The sequence below is a fragment of the Scyliorhinus canicula genome, chromosome 5, assembly GCF_902713615.1.
Source record: "Scyliorhinus canicula chromosome 5, sScyCan1.1, whole genome shotgun sequence".
NCBI classification, from domain to species: Eukaryota; Metazoa; Chordata; class Chondrichthyes; order Carcharhiniformes; family Scyliorhinidae; genus Scyliorhinus; species Scyliorhinus canicula.
In genome coordinates, this window is record NC_052150.1 from 136,204,178 (window position 1) to 136,226,167 (window position 21,990).

The 21,990-nt window shown below is 47.8% G+C and overlaps 1 protein-coding gene across 3 annotated transcripts in view; it reads right to left on the reverse strand.

Annotated features, from left to right (window-relative positions):
• Positions 1-21,990, reverse strand: part of LOC119966291 (growth factor receptor-bound protein 10-like) — a 200,718-nt gene that overhangs the window by 8,155 nt on the left and 170,573 nt on the right. For all 3 annotated transcript variants that reach the window (XM_038797747.1, XM_038797748.1, XM_038797749.1), the window contains 2 exons: positions 16,545-16,611; positions 16,348-16,435 (listed from right to left, as the gene is read on the reverse strand). In XM_038797747.1, coding sequence (XP_038653675.1) covers positions 16,348-16,435; positions 16,545-16,611 — 155 coding nt within the window. The remainder of the gene's footprint in view (positions 1-16,347; positions 16,436-16,544; positions 16,612-21,990) is intronic.

Below are 21,990 nucleotides of genomic sequence, written 5' to 3' on the forward strand. Positions count from 1 at the left end.
ATCAGTAAAAAGTTATCAGACTCAGGAATATTGCCAAAGTTAGACGAGAGGAATGAGTGTGTTCAAATACGTTGTTTTTAAATCTTTAAATATTTTTGGATCAGCTTCTCAAACTACTCATGCACTGAGATTGCATAGAGTTGGGTTTTCCAAAGTGTGGGTTGTGACCCACGGGTGGGTCGCGGGCGTGTGTTCGGAGGGCTGCAGACTGATCGGTCACACCATTGCTGGGGCGGCCTGATCACGAGAGAAGCACCCAAAAGCTGCTACCAGCTTTTACGTTGAGAATGGCAGCCATTGCCGCCTTTTAAATAGAAATAAATGAGGCTGTGTGGAGTCTTCTGGCCAGAAGCAGCAGAGAGCAGGTCATGTGCCCTGCAGGCACACTTGACTTCACTCTCCAGCTACGTGCTTTTGGTGCTAAATCACGGAGCATTGTTGTTTCCATTTTCCAGCTGCTGGCAAGCATTTTAAGTGAATTGTGAAGTTGATGGTTTCCTTAAAAGTGAGACACGGCCAGAAACTTAAATAGACAGTTGACCGATTGAACAGGATCATACAAGAGTCTGCTGTAGAGAGCTGTTCAGGCGAATGCAGGCAGGAGAAAATAGTGCCAGTGTTAGCTCTGTATAGAGTTCCAGGACCTACAAAGAAGAAACTTGACTCGGGAACAAAGCAGCATGAAGGTGATTCTTGAGTTATGGTTTTATCAATTGTGCCAATACAAATAAGGATGGAAAGCTCATGTGTATTATGTGCAGGGAAGTACTGGCAAATGAGAGAAGTTTCAGACTTTAAAAAAATTTACAGTACCCAATTCTTTTTTTCCAATTAAGGGACAATTTATTTTGGCCAATCCACCTTCTTTGCACATCTTTGGGTTGTGGGGTGAAACCCACGCACACACGAGGCGAATGTGCAAATTCCTCATGGGCAGTGACCTGGGCCGGAATCGAACTTGGGTCCTCTGCGCAATGAGACAGCAGTGCTAACCACTGTGCTACCGTGCAACGCTCGAGATGCTTCAGATTTTGAAAGAAAAATGAAGAAATTAAGTTGAGACCTCAGAGTCAATTAGTAACTTAGGGCTGACTCCAAATTAAAATACTATTCTGCTGTAGCTGACCTGTAATACCACATTTAAAAACTTGCCAAAAGACCATGAGGCTGTCAGCATTCTAGAGTAGCATCTCCCAGGAGTATCCAGTGTCGAGTAAAACATGCACCTTGTTGTGACTGCTCGTCACGATGACCTGCATATGTGACACTAAATTTCCCGTTTCCATAAAGATGAAGACATAAAGATGAAGATGAAGACAGCACAAAGGGACTGGCCGAAGACCTGATGTGCGCATTGCCCTCTCCTCCTTTGAACCGGATGGCCCTGCCGTATCGCTGGGGACGTCTGGGGGAGGGGGGGGCGGATGGTGGGGGGCTGCACAGTGCACCCACCAGGGGTGCGGGGCTGCACAGCGCACCAATTGAGCCTCACACTTCCACCACCCCTCACCCACAGTGGCCATCACTTACTGCCCCATCCCCGCACCCATCAGACAGAGCACAGAGGCAGCTTTCATTGGTGATAACAGATATTTAATGTGCAGAGGTATATAGTCTGTGCCCTAGCCCCTATAATTAAACTGTGCCCTGCAGTCGTGCCAACTTAACTGGTGTCTATCTTTCTGGCCACCCTGTTCTGCCCGCTGCTCAGATGCAGCAGGGACAGGAGGGGGGTTCAGAAGTGCTGCGGTGTTCTGGCACTTACCCTGCAGGAGTCGCCAGCACGGGTCCCAGCACCTCCTCCTCCCTTGGGGTGCCCAATGGCCCCTGGGCTTCTCCATGGGACGGGAGTGCGAGCAGAGCCATTCCTTGAGGCCCCCCTGCCACTGGGCTCTGCCAGGCCTGGAGGCCCACTCTGGTCTCGACCAGGGTCTGAACGTTAGCGGCCATTGAGCTCAGGGAGCGGGCCATTCCTGTCAGGGTCTGTGCGACGCCGGCCAGCACCTGGGCAATGGCACCGATGCTCTCAACCATGGGCTGGCACACGGCTGCCTGTGAGTGGGCAGGCATGTCATGGGCTATGGCCCCTGCCTGCACAGATGGCCTCAGTCCTTGCATAACATAACCTGTGTCCTAAACCTTTGCCCCCAGTGCCTCCACTGTGGACGCCACCCGTGCGGTTTTGGCCTGTGTGGCATGCATGACCGGCACCATTCCCTGCTCCTGCAGGCGGTTGGACTCCTCCATCTGCATCTGCAGGTCCTGGAAGCCGGAAGTCATCCCCTCCACAGGTCCCTGGGTCTCTGACTGTATCCGAGTGGATATTCCAGAAACCCAGGACCTGTCTGGGCAGCAGCTGGTTGCTGGGGCCGGGTGCCTTCCAACCGTCCTACACTTCGGCTCCTCCTACTTCCACCTGCTGTGCCGGAAGCAGTTGTGTGGTGCGCACCAGTAAGTGTCCCAGAAGCCTCCTCATTAAAGAGCCCAGGCGAGGCGATAGTCTCGGAGATGTGGAGGGTGTAGGAGACTGCAGTTACGGAAAGTCTATGTCATCATCAGACCTGAAGTCTGAGAACACGCATGAACATATTCAAAAACAGCTTCTTCCATGCTGTTACCAGACTCCTAAACGACCTTCTTATGGACTGCCATCATTAACATGAAACCCCTGTATGCTTCACCCGATGCCGGTGTTATGTAGTTCTATTGTGTATCTTGTGTTGTCCTATTATGTATTTTGTTTTATTTCCTTTTGTTTTCATGTACTTAATGATCTGTTGAGCTGCACGCAGAAAAATACTTTTCACTATACCTTGGTACACATGACAATAAACAAAATCCTAAAGTCCGAGGTCTCCTGTATCATGTTGTGCTGTGCGTCTGTCAGCTGTGTGTTAGTTTCCTGTGCATCTGTCCTCTGTGTGTTGGTTCCCCTGGGTCGTGGAGTGTTGTGGGTCTGTCCCTTGGGTCATGGTGTGCTGTGTGCCTGTCCCCTGTGTAGTGGTTTTCGGTGTGTCGGTCCTCCCCTGTGTTTCCGTCCCCTGGGTCGTGGTATCCTGGCTCGTCTTGGCCAGAGGGCTGTTGTTACGACTGCCCTCCCCATTGGTACTTGTGTCCCTGGGGGGCACCGGCCCTGGCACTGGCTGGGGGCGCCAGATGGGCCGGTACCATCGCCGGCTGCTGCTGCAAGACACAAGACAGCATTTATGGTTAGACAGACGGATGGGGGCGAGGCGTGATGTGGTGAGGGAGGTGGGGTGAGGGGGGGGGGGAGGGAGGGATTAGCGGGGTGGGACGAGGGGCCGCGTACAGGCAGGCGATTCTCACTTGGTGGTGCGCCTCCAACCTCTATCAGCAACCTCCCGCTCCTCCGGTCCGCCAACAATGCCCAGTGCCCTGTGCTCGGGCATGATGAGGGGATGCAGTTCGTGTGTGTGTGTGTGTGTGTGTGTGTGCGTGTGCGTGGTTGGGGGGGTGCGGCGGATGTTTATGAGCAGTCGCGATGTCGCGTCAATGATGCAACCGGCGTATCGGCAACTGCTCCCTTGGACGCTTCACGCTCCACCCGTCCTAGCCCCTTATGGGCCGATGAATAGCTCCACCAGGAGATGCGCTGTCGTGAAACTCCACGGGTTTTGTGTTGGTGCTCCTTTCTTATTGTCGTTTTTTTCCTTAATCACCTTTCTTCACCTACTCAAAACGACAATTGTACACTGCACAAAAGCAGTATAGAAAATTTCACTGCTGTTTGACGGATGGAATTCTTCAAAGTTACCATTCTCATACATGTTCCTTGCATCATTTTCTTGGGAAATTTGGGAGTTTACCAAAATGAAAATGAAATGAAAAATGAAAATCGCTTATTGTCACAAGTAGGCTTCAAATGAAGTTACTGTGAAAAGCCCCTAGTCACCACATTCCAGCACCTGTTCGGGGAGGCTGGTACGGGAATTGAACCGTGCTGCTGGCGTGCCCTGGTCTGCTTTCAAAGCCAGCGATTTAGCCCCTAAATGATGCATCAGCCCCAGTTCGGAAAATAAAGGTAGTTTTCAGGGATTTATATATGTATTGGTATACACTGGAAATAAGATATAGTTTTAAGTGGGTTTAATTTAATTGTTATGTGCCTGGAAGAGTAAAACCTATAATTAAGCTCATGCTAGACAAAGGTATTTGTGTGATGGATGTAGGGATTTCAGATATATCAAAAAATAAATACTGGAAAATCTCAGCAGGTCTGGCAGCATCTGTAGGGAGAGAAAGGAGTTCTCCCTACAGATGTTGCCAGACCTGCTGAGATTTTCCAGCATTTTCTCCTTTGGTTTCAGATTCCAGCATCACCAGTAATTTCCTTTAATTCAGTAATTTCAGATATATATTGTATTTTATGTATTTGGTTCAGCAACCCAGGGTTAGTGTGTGTATGACTGATGCAGTGATGTTTTTCAAAACCCTAGTTTGAAAGACAGCCAGGCTTTGTGTTACAGAGATGCAATTAAAGCATCATTAAAATATCGTAATTCACTCCAGCCATGGATATTGTTTAGCTGATGTGGGGCTAATGGAATTTTGTTTATGTATAGAAGGTTCCCTGAAGAGTAGATAATTAGAGACTTTGGGTGGGATTTTCCGTCCCGCTGCACCAGGAAATCCCTGGCTGCCGGCACAATGGAGAATCCCGACAACCGTGAATCCAGCCCATTGTGTTTAGTTTTAGTGAGATGATGTAGTTAATGGGAGAAGCCATGGGGTTGAAGCAATCAGGTGTTGAGTTATAATAATAATAGCTTATTGTCACAAGTAGGCTTCGATGAAGTTACTGTGAAAAGCCCCTAGTCGCCATATTCCGGTGCCTGTTCGGAGAGGCCGGTACGGGAATTGAACCCGCGCTGCTGGCATTGTTCTGCATTACAAGCCAGATATTTAGCCCACTGTGCTAAACCAGCCCCAGTAGTTTCAGTTCCATTAAAGATTGGCACATGAACAGACCAGCAGCTTCTCTCAAAACAGTTAGATTCTCCTGTGAACAGGACAGGAGCATTTTGCCAATTGCTGGGATGTTATACAGTATTTTGACATAGACAAGAATCTGAAAGCTAGTTCCTGAAGGATCTCAAAGCAGTTTAACCAAGACATCTCAATAAAGCAAATATTCCTGGGTGTGCTAACTGTATTTAAAAGCGGATTCTGACCGGAGATGGGTTTTGCTCGAGTGGGAATAAAATATAGCAGTTAGTGCTTCATTTTCACTATTAAGTATTTAGATTTAGATTTAGAACAGTACAGCACAGAACAGGCCCTTCGGCCCTCGATGTTGTGCCGAGCAATGATCACCCTACTCAAACTCACGTATCCACCCTATACCCGAAACCCAACAACTCCCCCTTAACCTTACTTTTTAGGACACTACGGGCAATTTAGCATGGCCAATCCACCTAACCCACACATCTTTGGACTGTGGGAGGAAACCGGAGCACCCGGAGGAAACCCACGCACACACGGGGAGGACGTGCAGACTCCGCACAGACAGTGACCCAGCCGGGAATCGAACCTGGGACCCTGGAGCTGTGAAGCATTGATGCTAACCACTATTCTACCGTGCTGCCCTTAACAGGTAACCGCTATTTTCTTGGATGATGTTAAGTTATTTTAATCCTGTATTAGTAAGTTTGTTTTAATGTACCTTATGCCTATCTGTACGTGGAATCATTCCTGGAGCAAAGTATCCTTTTCTCTCAGTCTTATAAATTAAATTAAATATTGGGATTTCTGTCCAGTATCCAAGGAACTGTTGAGATCTGGTCCGGGATTGTAACAGTTTGTACGTGTGGGAATTGGTTTCAATTCACTCTGTTTTGATTGTGCACAGATGGGGCTACGGCATGAAGAGTAAATTAACTAGCTGTGGTAGCTTAACAACTGGGGCCTTGTAAGGTAGAGAAGCTTTTAAGTTTCAATTTAGCTAATTTGATTGCAGTTGGAGATAGGTTGTGAGAGAAGGCAGCTCTCAGCTCCCTTAGAAGCAGTTGGTTTTAGAAGGCGAAAGACGGACCATCACTCTCAGCCTTTCTAGAATTAGAAATATTATGGAGCAATAGTTAAGAAAACAGATGCCAGAAATCTAAAGTCCAGCTAGTTAAGGAAACTAGAGAAATGAAGACAAGTTTCCAAGAAACTTGGAGTTAACGGAATCGAGGAAACTGGGAACCAGAACAGATAATTGTTCAGTAAAGTCACAGAGTTGAAAAGGCATTGGATCGTGAGAGGCGAAGAAGATAAGTTTAATAGTGCTAAGGTTTGTGAGAAATTACTACAGTTTGGGAGGCATTATTTGAAATAATTATGGAAATGGATGGCTGGACTTCAGAATTTGTGTAAAAGCTTTTAGACAACAGTGACTCTGTTCCTCCGCATTTTATAAAAAAGAAAAAAAGTTAGTGTTTTGAGCCAGGCGTCCATTCTGCGATCTTCCTATCCAGTTATAATACCAACTGAGATTGTAAAACCCTCATGATGACTAGAAGCTAGCATCTTAAAGCTATCAACTTAAGCGTTTGATAAGGTTCCCCACGGTCGGCTATTGCAGAAAATACGGAGGCTGGGGATTGAGGGTGATTTAGAGATGTGGATCAGAAATTGGCTAGTTGAAAGAAGACAGAGAGTGGTAGTTGATGGGAAATGTTCAGAATGGAGTTCAGTTACGAGTGGTGTACCACAAGGATCTGTTCTGGGGCCGTTGCTGTTTGTCATTTTTATAAATGACCTAGAGGAGGGCGCAGAAGGATGGGTGAGTAAATTTTCAGACGACACTAAAGTCGGTGGAGTTGTAGACAGTGCGGAAGGATGTTGCAGGTTACAGAGGGACATAGATAAGCTGCAGAGCTGGGCTGAGAGGTGGCAAATGGATTTTAATGTGGAGAAGTGTGAAGTGATTCACTTTGGAAAGAATAACAGAAATGCGGAATATTTGGCTAATGGTAAAATTCTTGGTAGTGTGGATGAGCAGAGGGCTCTCGGTGTCCATGTACATAGATCCCTGAAAGTTGCCACCCAGGTTGATAGGGTTGTGAAGAAGGCCTATGGTGTGTTGGCCTTTATTGGTAGAGGGATTGAGTTCCGGAGCCATGAGGTCATGTTGCAGTTGTACAAAACTCTAGTACGGCCGCATTTGGAGTATTGCGTACAGTTCTGGTCGCCTCATTATAGGAAGGACGTGGAAGCTTTGGAACGGGTGCAGAGGAGATTTACCAGGATATTGCCTGGTATGGAGGGAAAATCTTATGAGGAAAGGCTGATGGACTTGAGGTTGTTTTCGTTAGAGAGAAGAAGGTTAAGAGGTGACTTAATAGAGGCATACAAAATGATCAGAGGGTTAGATAGGGTGGACAGCGTGAGCCTTCTCCCGCGGATGGAGGTGGCTAGCACGAGGGGACATAGCCTTAAATTGAGGGGTAATAGATATAGGACAGAGGTCAGAGGTGGGTTTTTTACGCAAAGAGTGGTGAGGCCGTGGAATGCCCTACCTGCAACAGTAGTGAACACGCCAACATTGAGGGCATTTAAAAATTTATTGGATAAGCATATGGATGATAAGGGCATAGTGTAGGTTAGATGGCCTTTAGATTTTTTCCATGTCGGTGCAACATCGAGGGCCGAAGGGCCTGTACTGCGCTGTATCGTTCTATGTTCTAACTCATTCCATCTCATGCAGGGAAATAGAATCACAGAATTTACAGTGCAGAAGGAGGCCATTCAGCCCATCGAGCCTGCACCGGCCCTTGGAAAGAACACCCCTTTAACCCCACACTTCCAACCTATCCCCGTAACCCAGTAACTCCACCGAACCTTTTTGGACACTAAGAGCAATTTAAAATGGCCAATCCACCTAACCGGCACATCTTTGGACAGTGGGAGGAAATCGAAGCACTGGAGGAAACCCACGCAGACACGGTGAGAACATACAGACTCCGCACAGACAGTGACCAAAGCCGGGAATTGAACCTGGGATCCTGGAGTTGTGAAGCAACTGTGCTAAACACTGTGCTACCTTGCTGCCCATGAATAGCTCAGTCGTTTCTAGGAAGTGTGAATGAGGGAGAAGCATTAGGTGATGCAAGATACCCAAGTGAGGAAGAGAAAGTACAATTACAGTAGAGGAATAGACAATCTGGTAACTTGACCACAAAAAGGTAGTCGAACATGTAAAAATTCAATCTTATGAAAATATTAAGATAATAGTGCAGTTCAACTTCAGACACCAGCAGAATGTTTACTCAACTATACACAAGCTCCTTGTGGCGATATTAAGAACCCGCGCAAGCCTGTGCTACCGATGATATCAGACGTGTATGGTGTGACACTTGTTAAAGGCATCAATACATATAATCAAATAGGTAGATGCTCATTATAACACTGTATAACACTTTTCCCCTCAGAAATTTCAATCCCTCTTCAGGAAAGAAACATAATAACATACATATCTCAATTCTATGTCAGTCTTTCTGGAACTTTGCAACTATATTTGTGATCTATGTAAAACCACTGGTGATTCAGTAGATATTGGGGAATCTTGGTTCAATTGAGCTGTACTTCTGGGCGCAAAAGCAGGTTGGGTTAGTGAAAGAACGACCCTCAACCTCTCCCAGACTGAAGTCCACTGGATGTCCGAGCAACAGGAACCATTTCCTGTCTAATTTCCACAGCAACATTTCCAGAAACTGCTGTGTGCTCTGTTTCACAGAGACATGGCTCACCCCCGCCTCACCGCACTGTGCCAAACAACCTGAAGGCTTCTCAATTCACCAGGCGGACCGCACCGCACCATCAGGCAAAGCGAAGGGTAGAGGGGTTTCCATCCTCATCAATTCCTCCTGGTGCTTGGGACTTCCGGTGGCCCTCGAGAGCGGAGTGGCTGCGTCGAGAAGAGGCTCCCGCCGGTCCGCGATACTTTGGACTTTTTCGGGGGTTTCCCTGTGGTTCTTTCTTCCCGGGTTTCTTCGGCCTTAGGGGCCTGAGGGACGGGCGTCGAGTCGGTCCAGTTTGGAGCCGGTGAGGAGCCCCGCCGGAGGGTCAGGCAACCGGAGCGGGAGGCATCAATCCAGAGGTCAGATGCGTTGGCGGAGTTTGAAACGAGGCGAGGCAATCGAGATGGCAGGCCTGAGTCCAGAATGCGATGTAGAGGGGGACTAGAGCACACTGGGTGGCTCCCACTGAAAATGGATCCTTGAGGAGTTTGAAGTCCGGTCCCTGGGGGAAGAGATTTTTTGATTATGGAATTTTTGGGAAAACTTTTTGAAAATAATTATTTCTTTATTTTTGGATTGAAGAAAGAAAAAATAATAAGTCGTTAGACGATGCGAAAAGCAGCTAGGAAGAAGGAAGAAAACCCGGGTTCGCTGTTGAATGACAAGGCCAGCAAAAGCGCTGACAAGATGGCGGATGGTAGGGTGGAAAAGATGTCCGAGGTGATGGCGGTGGAGTTGGAAAAGCAGTTTGCGAGGTATATGGAGGCTTTGAGGAAGGTGGTGGCGGTCGCATTGAAATCATTGGTGGAGGAGGCAATCGCCCCGGTGAGGGTAGCTGTGGCAAAAACATCGGCTGAGGTGAGAGAGCAGGGCGAGAAGATGAAGGAAGTGGAGGAAGCCGTGTCGCTGCACAGCGACCAGCTCACCTTGGGGGACGAGCTGCGGAGAGTGGTGGGGAGGTCAACAGAGGACTCCGAGCAAAGCTCGAGGACTTGGAGAACCACTCGAGACGTCACAATCTGAGAATTGTGGGCTTGCCCGAAGGGACAGAGGGCCCCAAGGCCAACAGAGTACTTCGCTAAGAAGTTGACGGAGCTGATGGGGGAGGGTGAGAACCCCTCCCGGTACCCGCTGGACCGAGCTCATCGGTCATTAAGGCCGAAGCCCAAGGTGAATGAACCGCCAAGAACAGTAATTATCTGCTTCCATAGGTATTGCATGAAGGAGAAGGTGTTAAGCTGGGCAAAGCAGAAGCGTGAGGTGCAGTGGGACAGTGCTGGAGGTTGGATGTATCAGGACTTGACGGTGGAGTTGGCAAAAAGAGGAGCGGCGTTCGATTTGGTATGGTATAACCGGCGAAGCTGAGGGTGATGCATGATGCCAAAGACTTTTATTTCGAGATAGTGGAGGCGGCTGAGGCGTTCGTGAGGGCGGAAAGCTTGGGACAGACGTGAGGAGCGGAGCTGGAAGACAGACTGTGGACTGTGATTGGGGAGCAGGAAAATGTATAAATGTCAATTTTCTTTTTACTGACGTGTATTGTAATTTACTTCCCTTCACATTGTTAGAGTTCAAGTTATTGGTTGGGTTGATTGGCATTCTGTGTTGCGACGGTTATATCTTATTTTAGTGAATTGTATGGGTGTGATTGTTGTTTTTGTTTTTTCTTTCACTGGGACTGGGCGGGAGGGGACGGTATATCTTGACGGGGGGAGCCACCCACTCTAGCTAACGAAAGTCGGTTAGTGAACGGAGGTGAGCTGAGAGGAAGGCTGCGGACATTAGAGCATGGTTAGCAGGTTTTGATGGGCCTACGATGCGAGTGACGGGGTGGGGGGGTGGATGCTGGGAGATGTTTTTTCAAGAGGAAATGTGGGAGGGGGGGAGGTGTTCGATGTTAATAATGGATAGGGGCGGGTCAGGCTCATGGGGCAGGGCCCGGTGGTATGATGATGGTGGATAAGAAGGGTGGGGGGGCTGAGAGACCCCCAGTTAGGATAGTCACATGGAACGTGAGGGGGTTAGGAGGTCTGGTCAAGAGTGCTTGCGCATCTTAAAAGTTTGAAAGCCAATGTGGCAATGCTGCAGGAGACTCACTTGAGGGTGACGGACCAGGTGAGACTTAAAAAGGACTGGGTTAGTCAGGTGTTTCACTCTGGACTAGACGGAAGGGCTCGAGGAGTAGCAGTAATGGTCAGTAAAAGAGTACGTTTCCAGGTGGAGAAGGTGGTGGCAGATCAGACGGGTAGAGCTGACTTCTGCACCCGAGGAAGCGGGAGTACTCATTTTTCTCAGGGTCCATAAGGTATATTTGCGGATCGACATTTTCGTGGTGGGAAAGGCTTTGCTGGCTGGCGTTAAGGGGTCGGGGGGTCGGAATACTCGGCAATTGCAGTGTCAGATCATGCTCCGCATTGGGTGGATATGGTGCTGGAGAAGGGGGTAGCACAGAGACTGGGGTGGAAATTAGATGTGGGATTTTTGGGGGACCAAGTATTCTGTGAGAAAATTAAGGTAATTAAGGAATATGTAGGTTTCATAAGGTAATTAAGGTATATGTACGGGTGAGGTATCGAAGGCGGTCGTCTGGGAGGCGAGAGGGAAGGTGATTTTGTTTAAGGGTGGACAAAGAGGAGAGGTTGGAGCGGCAGGGGGTAATAGATGAGATGTTGGAGGTAGATAGGAGTTATGCAGAAGATGGGGACCCAGCAAAGCTGGAAAAGAGGAAGGAACTACAGGCGAGTTTTGACCGACTATCACACCAGGAAGGTGGTGCGCCAACTGAGAAGAGCAAGGGGTGCAGTTTACGAACATGGAGATAAGACAGTATGTTAGCAGGTCAGCTCTGGAGGGAAGCAGCGGCAAGGGAAATTGTGCAGGTGAGGGATAGGGCGGGGACGTTGGTGGTGGCTCCGGAGCTGATTAACAAGGTTTTTGAGGAATTTTAGGAGAGGTTGTACAGGTCAGAGCCACCTGAGGGAGACCGTGAGATGTAGGAATTTCTAGATGGGTTGAAGTACCCGAGGGTAGGTGAGGGGACAGGGCTACATTAGAAGGAGCAATAGTGGAGCAGGAGATAAAGGATGCGATTGGGAGGATGCAGTCGGGGAAGGTGGCAGGGCCGGATGGGTTTCCGGTAGAATATTATAAAAAATTCAAAGATAAGCTGCCACCCCTGATGGTGGGGAGGTTTGAAGAGGCGATAGGGAAGGGGGTGTTGCCACAAACCTTGCGGCAGGCATCGATTTCACTGTTGCTAAAAAAAGATAAGGATCCGACGGAGTGTGGGTCGTATAGGCCCATATCACGTCTGAATGTGGACGCAAAAGTATTGGTGAAGGTACTGGCGGGTAGGCTGGAGGAGTGCCTCCCGAAGGTGATAGGTGAAGATCAGATGGGGTTCGTGAAAGGAAGGCAGCTCTTTTCAAACATTAGAAGTGTATTGAAATGAAATGAAAATTGCTTATTGTCAGAGTAGGCTTCAAATGAAGTAACTGTGAAAAGCCCCTAGTCGCCACATTCCGGCGTCTGTTCGGGAAGGCTGTTACGGGAATCGAACCATGCTGCTGGCCTGCTTGGTCTGCTTTCAAAGCCAGGGATTTAGTTATGGCACCAGCAGAGGGGAAGGATACAAGGGCGGTTGTGGCATTGGAAGCTGAGAAGACGTTCGGGTGGAATGGGGGTACTTGATGGCAGTTCTGGAGCTGTTTGGGATTGGACCAAGATTTGTGAACTGGGTAAAGTTACTATATAAGGAGTCAGGGCGAGTGTCCGCACAAACAACATCAGCTCGAGATACTTCTCTCTCCACCGTGGGACGAGGCAGAGCTGTCCTATGTCCCCCTGCTGCTTGCACTTGCGATTGAGCTGTTGGCTATCGCATTAAGAAGTTCGGGAGCATGGAAAAGAATAGTGCGGGGGGGGGGGGGGGGGGGGGGGGTGATAGAGCATAGGGTGTCCATATATGCCGACGACCTGCTGTTATACGTGTCGGAACCGAGTGTGTCGATAGGGGGAATATTGGAGCTACTGTGAGTATTTGGGTCTTTCTCGGGGTACAGGCTGAACCTAGACAAGAGGGACTATTTTGTGGTGTCTTGGCTGGGGTTGGGGGGGGGGCTGCCATTCTGTAGGGTATGGACTCACTTTAGGTATCTGGGGGTGCAAGTTGCCCAAGAGTGGGGGAGGCTTCGCAGGTACAACATCTCTAGTTTGGTGGGGAGAGTGAAAGCTGATCTGGCAAGGTGAGACGGTCTCCCTGTATCACTAGCGAGTCGGGTACAGGCGGTTAAAATGATTGCGTTGCCTCGATTTCTGTTTATTTTTCAATGCCTACCGATTTTCCTGCCAAAGGCTTTTATCAGGGAGATTGAGGGAAGGATTACTTCTTTCATATGGGGAGGGAAGGTGGCCAGAGTGAGAAAGGTGCTGCTAACAGAGGGGAAGGCAGGCAGGGGGTTTGGGTCTTCCGAACCTGATGTTACGACTACTGGACGGCGAATGTGGAGCAGGTGCGGAGCTGGGTCAGAGGGGTTGATTCCCAGTGGGTCAGAATGGAGTCGCATTGTGCAGGAGATCAGGACTGAAAGCACTAGCAACAGCGCCGCTCCCGATAGCTCCGGGGAAATACTCAGGGAGTCCGGTAATAATAGCTTCATTGAGAATTTGGAGGCAATTTTGCCAACACTTCGGGTTGGGGGCAGGGTCAAGGGAAATGCCAATTCGGGGGGGAACCACAGATTTGAGCCAGGGAGGTGGGATGGAAATTTTCGCAAATGGGAAGAGAAGGGGATTAAGACACTAAAAGATTTGTTTCTTAGGGGTCGGTTTGTAGGATTAAAGAAGCTGGAATCGAAGTATGAGCTGGAGCAGGGAGAAATGTTTAGATACATGCAGGTTCGAGATTTTGCCAGAAAGGAGATACAGAGCTTCCCAGAGGAACCGGCCTCCACATTGCTGGAGGAGGTGCTGATGACAGGGGGACTGAGAAGGGGGTAGTGTCAGCGGTGTACGGAGCTATTTTGGAAGAGGATAAGGCACCACTGGAAGGGAGCAAAGCAAAGTGGGAGGAAGAGTTGGGAGAGGCTATAGAGGAGGGGTCCCTGGTGTGAGGTGCTCCGGAGAGTAAATGCTTCCACCTCATGTGCGAGGTTGGGGCTGATACAGCTGAAGGTTGTATACAGAGCACACCTCACGAGGGCGAGGATGAGCCGATTCGTTGAAGGAGTAGAAGATGTGTGTGAGCGTTTAGGGGGCGGGGGGGGGCGCTAATCACGTTCATATGTTTTGGTCCTGTCCAAAGCTAGAGGATTACAGGAAGGAGGTTTTTATGGTAATTTCCAAGGTGGTGCTCGTAAAACTGGACCCGGGTCCCTGGGAGGCCATATTCGGGGTGTCGGACAAGCTAGAGTTGGAAACGGGGGCGGAGGCAAATATCGTAGCCTTCGCCTCGTTCATCACCCAAAGGCAGATCCTGTTGGGATGGAGAGCAGCTTCTCCACCCTGTGCCCTGGTGTGGTGGGGGGGACCTGTTGGAATTCTTGACTCTTGAGGAGGTTAAATTTGAACTGAGGGGAAGGACGGAGGGGTTCTACAAATCCATGGGCATTTTTCATTATGCACTTTCAAGAACTGGATAACATCGAACATTAGTTGGGGGGGGATGGGTGGGAGGGATGGGGGGGAGGAGGGGCTGTGTATATTGAGGGTGACTATGGGTGATTCCTGATTGCTTTTTGTCATTTGTTTATGTAAACATGCTAGCTAATGTTTGGGGTTTGGTGGGAGGACGGGATCGTTGCTATTGTTATGGGGATTGACATATTTGTTGCTGATTATTGTTTATTGTTGGTGGGTGTAAATTTGGGGAAAAATGTGAAAAAGGAGAATTAAGCTTCTATGGAACAGACTGGGCTTGCATCTGGAGAAAGGCTACCAGCACCAGCATTTCATACCAATATTTGAAAATGCACAACGTACATTTCAAAATCTTTCAGCAAGTGTGAAGGTGCCCACATATGCGCAATAGCATTAACAGAAAATGCTGGAAATATTCAGCAGGTCAGACAGCATCGATGGAGAGAGATTCCTTTTGCACAGATGCTGCTAACATGATTATTTCCAGCTTTTTCTATTCATATTTCAGATTTACAGAATTTGCAATATTTTGCTTGTAGTGGCCTACCGACCAAGAATTGTAGATCACCATGTGCACATGGTATCAGCATCTGGATGGGAGCCTGCATATCAGATGCGAAGTGCAGTTTCTTGCATTACCCGACTGGAACTACTGAAACTCAAGGCTGAATTTTACACGGGTTTTTCAAGGAAGAACTTGGGTTGGGAAACTGATTGAGTTAAACTTGATTCAAGATTTAATGCCAGCAAGAAATCTCTTAGATTCTGAATGTTAGGATATAGGATACAAATGAGGATGCGGCCTCTCAAATGAGGCTATTGTTGGGCCATCCAGCAGACCCCCTAAAATAATAAGAGGAATGTCACGCGGTTGGTAGAACCAGGTAACCATCATAAAATCTTGAGGATTCCGGTAGCTGCAGTTCTTTCATGACACGGCATGAAGAGATAGAGAACAACTTACATTACAGAAAATAAATTAGACAACCTGGCCCCATTATTTGTCGGAGGACATGACAAAATGCAACTTCATTTTTAAAATCGCAATGGTCAACGTAGTGTAGTGTTTACTGCGTTACTTCACGATGTATAGGTTGACAAAGCTGGTTATGCATTGGATGGCTTATGTACATTGATAATTAATTAGAAAAACTGGCACACTAGACTTCCTGGTAACAACTCATTTCCATCTTCTAATTTTCAAGCCTTATGATCTTCGATTGATGACCTCCTTGTCAGCTTGGCCAAGGTAATGAAGCAAAATTGTGCAAGATGCAATTTTGGAAATCTTAGCTGGGCTAAACAGACACATCTGAACTGGTTTTAACATGCCAATTGTATTCATTAACTAGGAGACTGTAGTTGCAGCTGGACAATATTTTAAGGTGAATGGGATAAACAAATGAAAAGAAGCTAAATTAAAGCTATAAGAAATGCAACAGGAAAAGAACAAACTTCAGTTCCACAGAAAATACAATCAGAATGCAGTACTTCATGGTTAAAAAAATACTGTCCATCTAGTACATATTAGAGGCAACTGCCCAAAACAATGACCATGTTCCAGGAGAAAATTCATTTATATTTTCGCTGCCATGAAAATGTTAGATGAACTGGTGAGAAACACTCATATGACATGGTCTAATTCTTAATCCCAGAGCCTAGCATTGATCCAAACAACACTTTTATTATTGACATAGTTGGCTGGAAGCTTCATTTTTAATAACAATTTGTTATGAATAGAAAGATTAATAAAATATAATGCTTAAAGAGTTAAAATATTACCGTTTGAATAATTCATAATATTTTAATAATTTAAAATATTTCAACTGAATTATTGATCTTCCTAACTTCCTAAAAGTTTGCTTTCTACAGTATTAAAGGCACTGTACATGGCACAAGGTACAGATACAGATGTTTCTCGGATTACACAGAAATAATTATTTTTTACCCTTGCGTTTCTCCTTACCCATCCACAGGCCCCTGCTTTTCAATCATACTATGAGCCTCTTTTCGAGAGATACGGCCGTGAAACCATGGTTGAGTTCTGTGAATAGCTGGATGTTTAAAGAAATTAGTGTCACAGATTTCATCAAAATTTCATATTGTGGGTTTCATGAACAAGTACATTAACAAATAGAAATTTTCAATTTACATGCAACTTACTGTGGCCAAGTGTGGGGGGATGCAATGGACTTGAATTACCCAAAGTGTTCATCCGTTGACTACGTTTCTGTAGGGACAAACAATTGAAATACCACTGTCATTATTTTTTTTAAATTTAAAGTACCCAATTTTTTTTCCAATTAAGGGGCAATTTAGTGTGGCCAAACTACCTACCCTGCACATCTTTGGGTTGTGCGGGTGAGATCTACTCAGACACGGGGAGAATGAGTAAACTCCACATGGACAGTGTCCTGTGCTGTGTACGAACCCAAGTCCTCGACGCCGATACTACTGTCATTATATTACAACAAAATGCTTCACCTTAACATTTAAAAATTAACAGTACTGTAACATGTTTTTAAAGGATATGAGCCTTTTAACTCGTCAAACCATGCTGAATTAAAATCAAAAAGAACAGTAAAGATCTGTAAGTTCTGATGAAAGGTTAGCAATTTTAAACAATTATCTGGATTTTACTTGCACAAATCAGGAAGGTTGACACCCCCACCCCCACGCAAACGTAAAATAGGGAGTGATTACGTTGTGTCAACAATACAATGAATAGGATTCTCTAGCCACACCCACCTGGTGACCAGATAATCCACCCGAGGTCAATGGACTTTTCCATTGTCTGCGTCTCGCTCGTGGTGATCTTGCAGCAGGCGGGGCGCAAGAATCCAGCCCAATGTCATCACACCAGTCTCCCAAATTACAGAAGACGACCTGGTGCCCAAATTAACTGCTGATCTGCCATTTTGAAATCACTAATTAACAAGCTATTAAGCTTGCCAACAATCCAATTGTCCATAATTTACATTGCCTGCTGCATTTTTCAAACTTTGGACGTGAAACAGTTTGGATGTTTTACAGGAATTATGCGGAGGTGGCACAAAGGCAGTAGAAAAGTCCTACCGCCATGGTTGAATGTAGAACCAGATTCTGTCGGGAAAGATTTCATTTATATGTTTTTTAATAACATTTTATCATCTATCTACGCTTCAGTAAAAAAATATAAATAAGACTAATCCTGAGGTCCGGGTGCTTTTACAAACCGGGCGGCTGCAGAAAGAATGGATCAAAAGCTTGAATCCCAGGGAGCGTCACTGCAAAAAGTGAAGGAGTCTGTGGCCAACCACGAGGATTGTCTGGCCTCGTTGGAAGCGTAATTTACCTTCCAGAAAGTTATAAGAAGCTGCGTGACAAGTTGATGAGATCGAGAACCACGAGAGCATCAAAACATTCATAAAGTTGGGCTGCTGGAGGGGATCGAGAGCTCGCAGGCCTCGGAATGTGTTACACGTATGCTGGAGAAACTGATGGGAGGGGGAGCCTTTGACCATTCCCTCAAGGTTGACTGAGCGCATAGAGTGCTGAGAAAGAAGACAAAGGCACATGAGCAGCTGAGTGCGATGGTGGTGCGTCTGCAGTTTTCTGAATGAGGAGAAAATCTTGCCCTTGGTCAGACAGACAAAGGGCACACAGGAGGGAAACGTGGTCCGAGTCTATCCAGAATTTTCCATATCCTGAAATATAGCTGATTTAAGGGGGAGGGGCGTGGGTGCGCGCTAACTCAGTTGCTGACTTGGAACACACGGCGACTAAACGGACCTGTTAAGAAGTCACACAAGTTCGCACATTTGAAGACTTGATGTAATATTCTTACAGGAGACACATTTGAAAGTGGCAGATCAGACGAGACTAAGGCAGGGCTGGTTGGGTCAGGTCTTCCATCAGAGTTTGACATGAAGACAAGATGGGTGGCTGTGTTGATAAGCAAGAAGGTGGCTTTCGCAGTGGGAAAGATCAACAAACGTATGGAGGCTATTGGAAGTCATCATGATGCCTACGGGGGGTGGGGGGGAAGGAGGTGGAAGTTGTGGTGTCCACGGAAGCGCTGAAGGCATTTAATCGGTTGGAATAGGCGTTCTTGTTTGAACTGTAACAGTTTGGGCTTGGATAGGGGTTTAACGACTGGGTCAGATTATTCTACAAGCCCCAAAGGCGAGGGTCCTGACGAATGGAATCAGCTCAACATACTTTGCTTTGCAGTGTGGGAAGAAACAGGTATGCCTACTCTACCCTTGCTCATTTGCCCTTGTAATCGAGCAATTAGTGATGGCTCTCTGAACCTCATTTTCAAACCCAAGGTCGCGGACCGCGGGTGGGTGTCGGAAGAGTCGCAGGGTCATGCGTCGCAGTGTTCACGATCATGGGAAGTAGTGCCCAACAGCGTGACTGGCTTCGGAAAATGTTAGTCGCGGCTAGCTTTCAGAATTCTGTCTGTTTCGCGGATGCATGCTTCCTCAGCAGTGCGCAGGACTGGAGCCCAACGGGGCAGAACGCCTCCTCCTGATGTCAGCGTGCTGACCCAGGGCCTCTGATGGACAACCTATGAAGAAGCTGAATACAAGAACAAAGCAGCATAAAGATGATTACTTGAGGTGCGGGGTGGAGTGAAACACCAGAGCCGGGATTCTCCCGCGATCGGCGGGGTGGCCCGCACTGGCGCCAAAGATTGGCATGAACCACTCTGGCGTCGGGCCACCCGAAAGGTGCGGAATCTTCCGCCCTTCCGGGGGCTAGGCTGGCGCCGGTGGGGTTCGCGCCGCACCAACCGGTGCCGAAAGGCCTCCGCCGGCCGGCGCGATTTGGCGCATGCGCACGACCGCTTGAGTGTTTCCTGCGCATGCGCTGGGGATTTCTTCTCCGTGTCAGCCATCGCGGAGTTTTACAGAGGCCGGCGCGGAGGGAAAGAGTGTCCCCATGGCACAGGCCCGCCTGATCGGTGGGCCCCGGTCGTGGGCCAGGCCACCGTGGGGCCCCCCGCCGGGGTTGGAACCCCCCCCCCCCCCCGAGGACCCCGCTAACCACCCTACAAGACAGGTCCCGCTGGTATGGACCTTGTCTATTTCACGACGGAGGAACTGGCTGAAAACAGGTGGCTACTCGGCCCATCGGGTCCCGAAGAATTGCCGGGGGGGGGGGGGCTGCCAACGGCCCCCGACTGGCACAATGCGATCCCCGCCCAAAATCTGGCGTCGGAGCGGGATTCACGCTGCCCCCCAGCGATTCTCCTCCCTGGCAGGGGGGGGGGGGGGGGGGGGGGGGGGGGGTCCGGAAAATCCCACCCCAGATCTCTGTATATGCGGACGACCTCCCAGTGTATATCAAATCCTGCAGAGTGGCAGTTTACAAGCTCAATATGGCACAAAATTAGGTGTTCCTGATGAGCACCAGGGTGCAGGAGCATAATTTGAGTAAGCTTCCAATCAGACTGGTAAGGTCGAGTTTCCATTAACTGGAGACACTTGTGGCGCGTGACTGGGCCCAATTCCATAAATTTAAATTTGGCGAGAATTGTGGAGGAGATGAAGGAGACTTCGAGAGATGCGATGTGTTGCCACTGTCCTTGTCGGGGGGAGTTCAGACTGTAAAAATGGTGGTTCTGCCTAATTTGTTTTTTCTATTCCTGAATCTCCCAATTTTCTTCCCTAAATCATTCGTTAGGAAGGTTAATAAGCTGATCCTTGGCTTTGTGTAGTCGGGAAGATTCCTCAAACCAAGAGAGCTTTCCTGGACATAGACAAAAAGGAGGCCTGGCGCTCCCAAATTTACGAAATTAATCCCAATGTTGCCACCCCCGGGACTACAGGATAGGCTCTTATCAGAGGACGGGACTGGGAAAGGCAAGATCTCTGATATCTATGCAGAACTGACCAAAAAGGACCAAGCATCAATGGAGGATATTCGGCTAAAATGGGAAGGGGGGTCGGGGGGGGGGGGGGGTAGAGAGAGAGAGAGAGAGAGAGTGTGAGAGAGAGAGAGAGAGAGAGAATGTGTGAGAGTGAGAGAGAGAGAGAGAGAGAGAGAGAGAGAGAGAGAAAGAGAGAAAGAGCGATGCGGGGTTGGATTTGGAAGTAGGCACTGCATACAATTAATGCTTCCTCGTCATTTCACCACCTGCCATGGTGGGATTTGAACCCAGGTCCCCAGAGCATTACACCTTACTTCACGGATTGCTAGTCTAGCAAGAATACCACTATGCCACTCCACCAGTCATGCGCAAGACTAAGCCTAATCCAATTCAAAGTGGTACACAGAGTGCACATGACGATGGCCAGGGCGAGACAATTCTTCTCGGGGATAGATGATCAATGTGTGGTGTGCTGGCTCCTCGGTGAACCATACCCACATGCTCTGGCTGTGTCCCAAGTTGGTGGGGTCTAGAGGGGTGTTATCGATGCCCTGTCAAGGGTTTTGGGAATGGAGGTAACACAGTCTTTTCTTTGGGGGAAGGGGAGGGTTGAGAGCTATATTAGATTTTTTTTAAATTGTTGGGGGGGGGGGGGAAGAGGTAGGCAGGATTGTATATATGTAGGATGTACCACACTATGTTATTGGCGCCACCATTAAAATGATTATTCTCTTTACTTTGGTCATTCCTCATCAACATTTCCCTCAAGTCTAAAGGATAAGGATTCAAATGTTTATGGCAGACAACTGGTTTAGTCATTAATCGCCAGTTTTCCATAAGTTCATAAGATATAGAAGCAGAATTAGGCCATTCAGCCCATCAAGTCTGCTCTATCATTGCTGATATATTTCTCATCTGTTTCCTACAATGCGACAGACGAAGAGCTGGATTGCAACATCAGCCAGAGGATCTCCTCCCCACAACACATAATGTAGGGGCAGGAGTAGGCAATTTAGCTTCCCGAGCCTAAACACCTTCAATGTGGTCATGGCTGATCCCATCATGGCCTCAACTCCACCGTCCTGTTCGTACTGCATAACCCTCCAAGCCATTACCAATTAAAATTCTGACTAACTCCCCCTTAAATTTACTCACTGACCCTGCAGCCACTGCACTCTGGGGTAGTGAATTCCACAGATTCACAAATCTTTGGGATTGTTTCTCCTCAAATCTGTTTTAAATTTGCGACCTCTAATTCTAAGATTCTGATCTCTCATTTTACAATGCCCCACAAGAGGAAGCATCTGCTCCACGTCCACTGTATCCATACCTTATAGCATCTTGTGTACCTTGATTTGAGCTCCCCTCATTCTTCTAAACTTTAGAGAGTACAGGTCTAAACTGTTCAATCTCTCCTCATATGACAAACCCTTCACGAGAATCAATCTAGTGAACTTCCTCTGAACTGCCTCTAATGCCACTACATGTTTCCTCAAATAAGAGGACCAAAACTGTGCACCTGTGTCCAGGCGCGGTCTTACCAATGCCTTGTATAGTTGCAACAACGCTTCCTTAACATTATACTCATTCTTTTTGCTATAAATGCCAACATTCCATTTCCTTATTGTCTGCTGCACCTGTATGATCATTTTCTGTGACTCATGCCCAAGGACACCCAGATCCCTCTGCATCAGAGCCCAAAGTCTCTCCCCATTTGGATAATAAGTTGCCATTCAATTTTTCAACCAAAAT